We start from the raw sequence: 13,142 nt of genomic DNA on the forward strand, positions 1-13,142 counted from the left end.
TACCCAGAAACAATTTCTGACTTTAACATGTATATTCCCAAATTACCAATACTGATTTAATTGGATATACACGTATCATTAGCCATTTAAAATTCACCCTATATAGGCTTATTATGTTTTATTAAATTTAGAACGCCAAATATAGGGGAGCATTTAAGTAGAGTTTTAGTGTAAGAAACAGAAATTTGTTTAAATTAGACAATTTGTTTAATTAACGAAGATACTAAATTGGCTCCTAATTTCCCCCCTTAATTAGATCCGATTGTCTTTGTTAGCCACATTACTAGATATCCCAGAATATTCTTAGTTTTTTTTAAGACTTTATTTTGTAATACTTTTATATTTAAGTTGCAAAGGGTGTGTAGTGTTTCTATATACCCTTATCTAGTTTCCCTGATTATTAACATCTGACATAAAGTTAGTGCCTTTATCAGAACACATATTATTATTATTGGTGTATTACTGTTAACTAAATTACAGACTTTATTCTGATTTTACCAGTTTTTTTTGCTACTGTCCCTTTTCTGTTCCATGATCTAATCCAGGGTACCACATTGCGTTTAGTAGATTAGTGTATCCATTACAAGTGAGTAAATATTTCTACATTTGGCTAATTTGTTTGCTTATTTAGCATTAGAGTTAGTTTATTATTGAGACTGATCACTTTATATCTGAAACTGATTTTTAAAAATGAATTATACCTCCAATAAATGTTACTTTCAAGGGAATTCTTTTGGATGGGTACATACTCTTCATTTTTGGCATTTTCTCTTTGGAATTACCGCCAGAGCCAGTTGGAACCACGTAAGAAAAATTATTCTCACTCATTTATAACAATTTTTCTTAAAACGTATACCACGAAACACTAGGATTATGATTTGTCCTGTGGAAATTGTCTTCTGTGGACTCACAAATGTGATACGCTTTATTACTATGTTCTTAGAATATTCCCATTTTCATTAGCCTACTAAACGTGTCTCACATAATGGTAGCTGCTTAGTAAACATTTGATGAATAAATAAAGAGTATCGTGAAAGAAATATAACTTCAGTCTGTCTCCACTTGTGACTGTGGAAACCTTTTTCCTGATAATGCCCGTTTAAATCCGGGGAAACATACTTTATAAGTCATAATAGTTTTGACTTAAAAACAGTACTGGAAAGCTTGACTCATGTTATTTACAATATGCTTTATTTTAAAAAAAATGATCTTCAAGAAATACATTACAGGCTCTGAAGCCATGAAAGAGTTTTGGGATGGTTTCACTCATAGCAATATTATTGAAAACAAAAAAAAAATTGCTTGTTGATGACTAGTTGTAATTGCCTGGTCTTCATTATAGCGATGCGATCTTGAGCTTCGTGACCCTAACTTCTGAATGTTTTGAATGTTCCCATCACTTGAAAGCTCACAGCGTATAGTTGGTACAATAGAAAGACCTCATAGAAGTTTGCAGAATTTGCTAGCTTCATGTTGCTATGGTAACAAGTGCATTTACTTTGTCAGTAGATTCAGCATACCATTTTTTTGAAGGAAAGTTAGCCATTTGTTTCTAGAGCTGAAACTGCCTTTTTTCTTTTTGATTGGTCTGAGAAAAAAGATTACTAATTGGGATGCAACTCTCTGAAGTGGAGATGTCTTTGGCTTGCAGTACTGGATTCCAGCACATTCAGATAAATGAATTCATTGGTAGTTCTACTTAATTTTGTAAACATTTAGTAAATATTTTCATAAATTATTTTTAATTACCAGAATTTAACATACTAAAATTTTTTTTGGAACCTAAAAACATATAAGGCGGAAGTATTGGTGATGTATGATAATTGAGACTTTCTTTGGCGCTGATGTCATATAGTGTGGTAGGGAATTCTTAAAGGAACTTGTCCTGAGTTTTCTTCAGCATTGCTAGCTACAGTTTTCTGTCAGTTGAGAAAATGCATGTAAAATAAGCAGCAAGTCTGTAGTTAGCATTTTCTTTCAGAGCTTTATTAACATTTCAATGTAAATAAATGGGAAAAAATGAGAAGAGATACCGAAACTCTTCTATTTAGAAGGGCATTAACTTTTGTGAGACAGGAAATTTCTTTGCTTTTTTTTTTTAATTGAGGTATAATAAATGCATTCATTAAAAATGAACAGATTTCTGAAACCATTATCGCAATCAAGATTTAGGACATTTCCGTCATCTCTCAGGTATCCATCTTCCCTTTTGCAGTTGATCTTTTTTTTTTTTTTGACACAGAGTCGGGCTCTTTTGTTACCGGGCTGGAGTTCAGTGGCTTGATTTTGCTGCAGCCTCCGTGTCCTGTACTCAAATGATCCTCCCAACTCAGCCGCCCAAGAAACTGGTACTACAGGCACGCACCACCACACCTGGCTAATTTTTGTAGAGATGGGATTTCGCCTTGTTGCCTAGGCTGGTCTCCAACTCCTGGGCTGTAGTGATCTGCCCACCTCCCAAAGTGCTAGGAATACAGGCATGAGCCACTGGACCTGGCAGGAAAATTGTTTTTAGAGAGCCTTTAATAAGTCAGATCATCTCAGCCCTTAGCTCAATGTGAAAGGGTAACACTTACTAATGGGTATGGGCTGTGGAGCTTGAAACCCAGGCTAGAATTTTGGCTCTGTGTTGTGACTTTGGGGAAGACATTTAAATTATTCAAGTGCATTTTAAAAAATAGTGCAAGGATGATAATAGACCCTATTTATTATAGGGGCTTAAATTATATAAATGTTGGTAAAATTTTTAGTACAGTATGACATATATAACCAGTGAATGTTAGCGTGTATCTGAAATTCTTCCCTCAGTTTTGTAGGGGGAGAGAATTCAAGACTAGTTTGAGGAAATTTTGTTAGATTTAGAGCTAATCTCAAAAATCTTGGAATTAAGGAGCCCAAGATGTTATAGGTTAATCAGTGGAATTTTTTGGTTAAATTAATATTAGTTTTTTTTTGGTTGACTTTCTACCCCCTAAAATACGTTGATTCAGTTTTCTCTCAAACCAGTTCAATTTAATTGGTTTAACTTTTCATAATTAAGGCTCCTGTAGAGCTTTGAAGTGACTTTTGCTGAGCAATGTGGGTACAGTTCAAATGGGAGACTAACTTGATACTTGTATAGACCACACATAACTAAAATAAATCTAAATACATGATGTAGATTGTCTTTGTGTCATTTATCTTGTTTTTCTCCTAAAAGGGGACCTTGAAAAAAGGTGTATTTGTGCACATCTTTGTGTGCGTGTGTAGTTTTTTAAGTTTTGATTTGTTGGGTTAATAGTTTCTTTTTCATTTTCCACCCCTACCCCCACAATAAAAGCCCTTTGTCTATATGTATTACCTTTCTTTAAATAATTTTAATACTTTGTAAATAAAGCAAGGCCACTTTATGGTTTTAATAGGTATGGGATAAAAATTTAAACTTTTTGATTTTAGCTCTTTTATGTGGACTTATTGTAAAAGCAGTGTCTGATGCTTAATTTGTGAAAAGGTTGTGGTTAAAAACAATTGTTTTTATGCTTTAAGCCTTGTAATTCTTTCGTATGTGTCAAGTTAATGGACTATATACATATTTTTTTTCTAAAAATAATGAACTGAGTAAACATTTAGTAGAATTTCTGGTAAAATGATATACTACATGCATGATGAAGAAACATTAGTAAAGATTCGTTCTACATTTCCAAATGTATATTCTAAAAACAAGTGAGGATTTTTTTAAAACAACAATTCAGAAATACCTTAAGTGTGTTCTTAGACTCAAAACTATTAAAATAATTTGGTATTAGGTGATTTTCAATTGATAGCTTTATTTCTTATGGTATTTTTTTTGTCTTTCTATAGGGCTGAAAGACACACAGAAGTCTTCATGGATATAGTTGATACATTTAATCATTTAATTCCTACTGAACACTTAGATGATGCCCTATTTCTAGGATCCAACCTGGAGAATGAAGTCTGTGAGGATTTTAGTGCAAGTCAAAATGTCTTAGAGGACTCGCTGAAGAACATGCTCAGCGATAAGGATCCTATGCTAGGATCTGCAAGTAACCAGTTCTGTTTGCCTGTTTTGGATAGCAATGATCCCAATTTCCAGATGCCTTGTTCAACAGGTAATTCTTACTTTTTTTTTTTTTTTTAGTCTGCAATTTAAAATAAATTTTCAGCAGCTTTTTCTTTTTTCTTTTTTTCTTTTTTTTTTTTTTTTTTAATGAGGAGGGTAGTAGTAAATTTAGGGTTCTTTCCTTTGAATTTAGAGCTTCTTTTCCAGGCATCAGAATTAGAATTTAAACTAAATTTTCTTCCAAGGAGTGTGGAGTTATCCTCAAGGATATTATGGATATAGGTAGGGTGACCATATAATTTATTATCCAGTATGGGACACTTTTTAGAATTACAGCGAGTACTTTAATAATTACATCATGACAACAGGTATAAATTGGGATTCTTGAGTAAATAGGGATTGCCCGGCAAATTGAAACATGTGGTCACCTTAGGCCTGCTGGAGTCAGGGGAGATGGCTGAATTGACCTTTCTCAGCATACCTCCCAGCCCCTGAAATACTTACATTGTTTGCTCCCATTTCACCTCTTTTGGTATTTTTTGCATTTATCTTAAAACCAGAGAAAGAACTCTATACCTCTGCTGCTCTGGACAGTAAACGCTAGCCACATGTAACTATTGGTCACTTGCAATGAGTCTGGTCTTAATTGAGATGTGCTATAAAATGCACATTAGATTTTGAAGACTCAGTATGAAAAAAAGTTAAAAAAAAATTCTTCAATTTTTTAATGTTGCTTATGTGCTGAGGTGATATTTTGGATATTTGTGTTTAAAATTTATGTCACGTGTTTTGTTTTTTTTGCCTTTTAAAAAGTGACTACTTGAAAATTTAAAATTACGTATGTGTCTTACATTATATTTCTGTTGGACAGAAAAGGGTCTATAGTTGAAGTAACTAAAAGACTGAAGATAGTACTTTTCTGTAAGGCTAAACTATTCTTAATAAGAGATTACTTTGTCATGTTAATGTATAAAAACAGTTTTTCTTTTATAAAGCAGAGAAAATATTACTGTAAACATTGTGGCAATTATTAGTAGCTATTCTGTGAGTAAAATTATAGGTAAAGGTAAAATCAGCTTCCCATGGAACAGTAAGGTTTTCCCTCACCATTCCCTAGAGTAAATAGTTCTCAGATTTATGTGATGTTGGTTTGTTTTTCATTGACTAGATATTTTCTCCTGTACAGTTTGTTCAGCATATTTTTCATTTTTAAAAACATTTTCTATGTATATTTCAAATTTAATATAGCAATACTTAAAGTTGGGAATAGGTGGTCTGCTGTTCGCCCATAAGTTTGTCAGGTTACTCCGCCTTAGGACCTCAACACTGGCTACTAGGAAGCTTCATTTTAACAACTCCTTAAAACTGAGGTCTTTTGAATTGCTTGCTAATAGTGTATCTCTGAATTATTTATATTGTGTTGTGTTATTACTTAGGTTTACATTGTTCTGTTTTTGTATTCTAAATGTTTTAAAGCTTTTAAACTTTTGTTTTATGTATGCATTGTTCAATTTTTTACTTTGGTGCTTGTGTCAGTATAGTAGCTCTAATTATCTTTATTGTTAAGCACCTTTGACAGTGTTTGGTTGTATGGTCACTGTTTCCTAGTTTAGTCCAAATTCAGGAAAAACATTTATTTAATATTAACATCGTTCTTGCTGGAACTCCAGTTCCTACCTTCAGGGGTGTTTCATTGGATGTGGAACTGACACATGTGTTCTTGTTAGGCTTTTTTACTTATAAAATTCCAGCTCTATAGTAATACTTGTATTCTTACTTCCTGTCCTTTTTTTTAAAATTGATTTCTGTTGCTATGAAAAGTTTTTATTAATGTGAAAAATCTTTTCAGTTTTGTTATACATCTCTTTTGCTAATAGAAGACTTAGAGCACCTTTGTAAGTACATAGAAATTTTTTGAGTTATGATTTATTATTTGTTTATGGTTCTGTTATCTTTTAAATGAACTTTTAAATTTAGGAACTTAAATTACTTCCTAAATTTTCTGATATTAAAATTTGTTTTACTACAATTATTTATCTTTGATTCTGTAGCAGAATGTTTGCATTGATATATGTTTAGTGTGTATGTTTTAAAGATATGTAAGGAAATATGTGGGGGAAACTTAATAAGGCTTTTCTGTTTAAGACTGTTTAAGTTTCATTGTGCCATCTAGCAGGGGATTTATCTTGATTTCTTCAAAGTTCTTTTGCCCTTTGGGATATTTAGGTCAGTAAAAGGCCCACACATTTTCTGAAAGCAAAATGGAAAACATTTTTGAAAAAAATTTTGACTTTTTGTTAGATTTAAGAGAGAATTGCAAAGAAGAAATCTTATTTATTTATTTATTTTGGTAGAGACAGGGTCTTGTTATATTGCCCGGGGTGGTCTCTAACTCCTGGCCTCAAGCCATCCTCTGGCCTCTGTCTCACAGAGTGCTGGGATTACAGGCGTGAGCCACTGTGCTTGGCCTGGGAAATCTTACTGTAATTATTGATGAAAACCCTGTGTGGACAGTAACTTTCAGTAACCTCAGCTGTTTTTAAATAAAAACAACATAGTTCTTGCCCAGATTGTTGTTCCTGGCACTATAGGCTTTTACTAGCTGTTTTCATTGAAGCTAAGCAGGAAAATAATCCTATTTATATTCCTTAGACCAGTGAAAGCTATAGATCGTGGCTGTTTTGTAACCTTAGTGCTAAAATTAGCTACCAAAATAATTACTACATCATCTTTTCTGTTATGGTGAACCAAGTTGGTTTCGGACCAGTGTTTTTGTTGTTGACATAGTGATTTGGATTGTATTTCAGCTGTCTCAAAAAAAATCATAGTTTTAGAAAATTATAAAAATAAGAAACATAGAAAATTACATTTAGTGCTCTGTTGGATACACAAAAGTTGGGGGGCCAATTGTTTCATTTTGAGAGAAAGCAGCCAGCATTCTTCTTTGAATGCTTTTGACTGTGTCAAGTATTACTTCATCTAATTGTAGTGTTTGCATATGGTTTTTAGATATGCCCATTAATACACTTTTTTAACCTCTAGCGAGTGAGCAAAACAATATTTTCCCGGGTAATAGGTTTGAGATACTGAATATAGTGTTTATATATACCACTTGAGGAGTGTGTTCAAAATCACTGAAATGGTGTTTACTGGCATCAGTTTTATGAAGAAATGTTTATCACTCATTTTACAAATGTGTTCCCTTTTTACATTGACAGCTGTGATTCATAAGTGTGGAACAATCTTGTGTTTACAATCCATTTCTTAATATGGTATATTGAAAATAAATGTTCAATGACTGTAAGTTGATGTCTTTAGTTTTTACAGTATAGTTCAACATAGTTTTAAGACCAACAAAACAGACATACTATAGAAACATGAGTGTTTAGAGCAGCCTTTCATTCAAATAACACTTTTATCTGCTACTGTAGGTTACTACTTGTAGCTACTGCATCCTTCAGTGAAACCAAGGTGTCTTTTCAAGGCTGCATTATGGCTAGCAAAATCATCATTCTTTTAATTAAAAAAAAATTCTCTACTATAGTATGGTTTTTGGAGGTTAAGCAAATTAAAAAGTCGTTGAACTCTTACAGGTATCCCAAATATTTGGGAAGAGTTGATTCATATTGTGTAATTATTTTTTCAACTAAAGGAAAACACCTGCTTACATCATGTGTTGCTTTCCTATCATAAATGACATTGATATTATATGACGTCAGTGTTTTTTAATATAATTTTAGCTTGCACTGCTTTCCTTTCAAGCAGAGTGTTGTAATACTTGTAATATATGTTAAGACTAGTTTTACAATTAGTGAAACTATCAGTAGTAGTGTGATTTAGTCCCTTTTTTGTCATATGAATTTTAAACTTTTAATCATACCTAGTTTGAGGCTCCTTTATCACTAGACAGAATTCATCTATGTAATATTGGAAAAATTATATTGCACTTGTTCTGGAAAAAAAAGGTTTGGTGTACTAGTGTGTCACTTGAGATTTGTTTAAAAAGTTTTGGGTTTTATGGCTTCATGTTTCTCTTGGATAGCATTTTCAGTCAGACAGGACATTGAACTAAACATAGTGGCTCTCTGGTCTAGTAAAATTCAGTTTTCAGATATTAATTATTTTACTCCCTATTTGTGCTTTCTTGGGGATTGGTGGGGCTATTTGTGCATACTAATTACATCTCTGAATCCAGGTACACATATAAGTTCATTCTATATCTGCATTGGAGTCTTCTCACTGTTTTTGTTTATTATTAGTATTTGTTGATTTTTTTTAAAGCTTCTGTGCTTCAATGAACCTTTTACACTAATAACTTATTTTTGAGAATCGAGTTTTAAAAAATTGTTTTTGACACATAATTGTACATATTTGTGGAGTACAGTGATATTTTTATGCATGTGTACAACGTGTAATGATCAAATTAGGTTAATTTGCATATTTATCACCTCAAATATTTGTCATTTCTTTGTGTTACGAACATTCAAAAGCTGCCTTTCTAGCTATTTGGAAATGCACAATAAATTGTTAATTATAGTTACCCTGTAGTGTTTATAGAGTACTAGAGTTTATTCCTCCTATCTAGCTGTAAATTTTTCTTTTTTTTCCTTCTTTTTGAGATGGAGTTTTTCTCTGTTATCCAGGCTGGAGTGCAGGTGGCCTATCTTGGCTCACTGCAACCTCCACCTCCCAGGTTCAAGTGATTCTCTTGCCTCAGCCTCCTGTGTAGCTGGGATTATGGGGGCCTGCCACCATGCCCAGCTAGTTTTTATATTTTTCGTAGAGACAGGGTTGCACCGTGTTGACCAGGCTGGTCTTGAACTCCTGACCTCAAGTGATCTGCCCACCTTGGCCTCCCAAAGTGCTGGGATTAGAGATGTGTGCCACTGTGCCCTACCTAGTTGTGATTTTGTATCTATTAACAAACTTTTGGCTAGTCCTCCTGCTCCTTCCCCTTCCCCAACTCTAGTAATCACTGTTGTACTGTCTACTTCTTTGAGCTCAACTCTTGCTGCTATATATGACTGAGAGCATGTAGTATTTATATTTCTGTGCCAGGCTTATTTCACCTATTGTCCTACAAGCTCATCTGTGTTCCGATAAATGACAGAATTTTGTTCTTTTTTAATAGTATTCCATTGTGTATATATATCACATTTTCTTATTCATCCAACTGTTGGTAGACACTTAGGTCAATTTCATATTTTGGCTATTGTGAATAGTGCTGCAATAAACATGGGAGTGCAAAGATACTGATTTCTTTTCCTTTAGCTATTTATGTCCAGTGGTGGGATTGCTAGATCATATGGTAGTTCTTAGTTTTTTGAGGAACTTCCATACTATTTTCCATAATGACAGTACTGATTTACATTCCCTCCAAGAATGTGTAAGAGTTCCCCTTTCTCCACATTCTTGCCAGTGTTTATTATTTTTTATCTTTTTGATAATAGCCATTCTAAATGGGGTGAGATGATATCTCATTGTAATTTTGATTGGCATTTCCCAGATGATTAGTAATGGTGAGCATTTTCTTCATATGCCTGTTAGTCATTTGTATGTCTGTTTTGAAAGATGTTTATTCAGCTTATTTGCCCATTTAAAAAATTGGATTGCTTTTGTTGTTGTTTGAATTCCTTATATATTCTGTTAATCCCTTGTTGGATGGGTCAGTTGCAAATATTTTCTCCCATTCTGTAGGTTTCTCTTCACTCTATTTATTGTTTCCTTTTCTGTCCAGAGCTTTTTAGTTTGATCTAATCCCAATTGTCTGCTTCTGCTTTTACTGCATGTGCTTTTGAGGTCTCCATAAAATCTTTGCACAGACCAGTGTCCTAAAGCATTTCCACCATTTTCTTCTAGTAGTTTCTTAGTTTTGGATCTTACATTTAAGTCTTTAATCCATTTTGAGTTGGTTTTTGTATATGGAGAGAGATGGGGGTTAGTTTCATTTTTCTGCACATAGATATCCAGTTTTCCCAGCACCATTTATTGAAGAGATTATTCCTTCCCAAATGATTGTTTTGGTGCCTTTGTTGAAAATCAGTTGGTTATAAATATGTGGATTCATTTCTGGGTTTCTTATTCTGTTCCATTGGTCTGCGTGTCTGCTCTTAGGCCAGTACCATGCTGTATTGGTTATCATAGCTTTGTAGTATATTTTGAAGTCCAGTAGTGTGATAACTCCAGCTTTGTTTTTTTTGCTCAGGATTACGTCGGCTATTTAGTGTTTTTTTTTTTTTGTGCTTCTGTGTATTTTGTGTGTGTGTGTGTGTGGTTTTGTGGATTGTCTTTTTCCATTGCTGTAAAGAATGTATTTTGGTAGGCATTGTATTGAATCATTATACACTGCTTTTGGTAGGTAATATGGTCATTTTCATATTAATTCTTCTAACCATGAACATTGGATGTCTTTCTATTTTTTGGTGTGTGTTCTCTTTAATTTCTGTTATTAGTTTTTTTTGTAGTCATCTTTGCAGAGATCTTTAACCTCTTGGTTAAATTTATACCAACGTGTTTTACATTTTTTGGTGAGTAGGATTGCTTTCTTGATTTTTTTTTCCCCACTAGTTTATTTTGGTATATAGAAATGCTGCTGACTTTTGTATGTTTATTTTGTATCCCGCAAGTTTAATGAATCTGTTTATAAGTTCTAGCAGTGCAGATAAACAGTTTGATTTCTTCCTTTCCAATTTGGATGTCCTTTATTTTTATTTTTTTCTTCTGCTTAATTGCTTGGGCTAGGACTTCCAGTACTGTATTGAATGGAAATGGGCGTCCTTGTCTTCTTTCAGATGTTAGAGGAAAAACTTTCAACTTTCCCCAACTTAGTATGATGTTGACTGTGGTTTGTCATGCCTTTATTGTGTTGAGATGTTTCTCCTATACCTAACTTGTTGAGAGTTTTTATTGTGAAGGGATGTTGAATTTTATCACTTGCTTTTCCTGTGTCTGTTGAGATGATCATACTATTTTTGTTCTTCATTCTGTTGATGTGATGTATCATATTTATTGATTTCATATGTTAAACCATTCTTGCATTCATGGGATAAATGCTACCTGATCATGGTGAGTGATCTTTTTAATGTGCTGCTGGATTCAGTTTGCTAGGATTTTTGCATTTCTATTAATCGGGGATATTGGCCTCTAATTTTCTTTTTTTGATGTGTTTTTGTCTGGTTTTAGTATCAGGGTAACGTTAGCCACACTGAGTTAGGAAGAAGAATTCCCTCCTCTTCAATTTTCTGGAATAGTTTGAGAATTGGTATTTCTTTAAATGTTTGGTAGAATTCTGCAGTGAAAACTGGGTCCTCAGCTTTTCTTTGATGGGAGATTTATTTTTACAGAGAGAATCATGTTTAACATGAAAAATACAAATTTAGTATGTGTAGCCATGCAGATGAGGTGGAAATACATTGGTTAAGACAAAGTATGTACTTTTAATTAAATGTTAAACAAGATGAACTATGAGCCTTGTAAGCACATGCTTACCCTTTAAGAATAAAAATTTCTGTAAGATTGATGATTAAGATTAAATATCATTTTGAGTTTTACGTAGAGGGGTTCAGTTAAATGTGGAGTATGTTTTGAAGAGAGCAAAAGATAAAAGAGAGGTAAGTACTTTATAGAATTAGAGCTGTAACTTAGGGAAGAAGAGGAAATGCTGAAAGATCCAAAGAGTATGACCTGGTAGCTGCCATAGATATTTGACAGTTTATCATATTGACAAGAGATCTGACTTCTTTATGAATGAAAGGGAAATACCTAGGTCCCTTAGATGGCAGTTAGAAGGAGGCAGAGTTTAAGTTGCTAAAAGGAGGAAGTTGTGGTTCTCCAAAATGGAATACTAGGTTCCCTTGCTGGGCATATAGGATTTTTGCTTTTGCTGGTTATGACCCTTTGACTGAGGTGTTTCACTGGGGATTCAGGCATCAGATAGTTATTTGTATTAGGTGATCTCTTTGTTGTTTTGTTTTGTTTTTGAGACGGGGTCTCACTGTGTTGCCCAGGCTGGAGTGCAGTGGTACAGTTTCAGCTCACTGCAACCTCAACCTCCCAGGGTCAAGTGATCTTCTCAACTCAGCCTGCCTAGTTGTTGGGACTACAGGTGCGTGCTGCCACACCCTGCTGAATTTTTTTTCTTTTTGAGACAGAGTTTCGCTCTTGTTGCTTAGGCTGGAGTGCAATGGCGTGATCTCAGCTCACTGCAACCTCCACCTTGTGGGTTCAAGCAATTCTTCTGCCTCAGCCTCCTAAGTATCTAGGGTTACAGGCGCCCACCACCATACCCGCCACCATGCCTGGCTAATATTTGGTATTTTTAGTAGAGATGGGGTTTCTCCATGTTGATCAGGCTGGTCTTGAACTCCTGACCTCAGGTGATCCACCTGCCTCGGCTTCCCAAAGTGCTGGGATTACAGGTGTGAGCCACCACACCTGGCCTGTTTTTGTATTTTTTGTAGAGACAGGGTTTCACCATGTTGCTCAGGCTGGTCTCGAACTCCTGAGCTCAAGTGAGCCGCCCACCTTGGCTCCCCACAGTGCTGGGATTTCAGGCGTGTGCCACTGTGCCTGGCTTTAGGTGACCTTTTAAGGTCTTTTCTAACCTAAATTGTCCATGAAACTGTTATTTCTTTTTATAAAAAGAAATGCAAATTATTTTTTGTGTTCACTTTAGTCCTAAGTTCTATTGGTTGGCTTTTTGTATTTCATAGCTTCTTTAAATTATATGCAATATAGCTTAAAAGCACAGTGATAACTACTACATTTATGTAAGCAGCTTTAATTGCTCTTAGTTCAGTTTATTTCTTGTCGTTTTCTTATGCTTTTTCTGGATTATAGACTGCTGTTCTATATAGATACTTCTTCTTTTTCTTTTTCTTTTTATTGCAGTGTTGGCGTTTTGCTATGTTGCTCAGGCTGGTCTTGAACTCATGGGCTCAAGCCATTCTGTGATTACAGGCATGAACCACCGTGCCCGGCCCTGCTTTAGACATTTCTAATAGACTGTACTGTTCTTTTCAGATTATTTTTCCATAGTCATTGCTGCAACCATCCTTAATAACAAAAATAACAATTGAACTCA

General features: G+C 34.3%; 1 protein-coding gene across 4 annotated transcripts in view; it reads left to right on the top strand.

Moving 5' to 3' along the window:
* The window catches only part of PHF3 (PHD finger protein 3), an 81,794-nt gene that overhangs the window by 7,046 nt on the left and 61,606 nt on the right, over positions 1 to 13,142 (top strand). The window contains exon 2 of one of the 4 annotated variants that reach the window (XM_033217550.1): positions 3,841 to 4,109. The exons of 2 other annotated variants lie outside the window; for them this stretch is intronic. In XM_033217550.1, the coding sequence (XP_033073441.1) occupies positions 3,866 to 4,109 (244 nt within the window). In that variant the 5' untranslated portion in view covers positions 3,841 to 3,865. The remainder of the gene's footprint in view (positions 1 to 3,840; positions 4,110 to 13,142) is intronic. One more of the 4 variants, XM_033217551.1, reaches the window with a different exon arrangement.

Source organism: Trachypithecus francoisi, unplaced genomic scaffold (assembly GCF_009764315.1).
Source record: "Trachypithecus francoisi isolate TF-2019V2 unplaced genomic scaffold, Tfra_2.0 Lachesis_group10, whole genome shotgun sequence".
NCBI lineage: Eukaryota > Metazoa > Chordata > Mammalia > Primates > Cercopithecidae > Trachypithecus > Trachypithecus francoisi.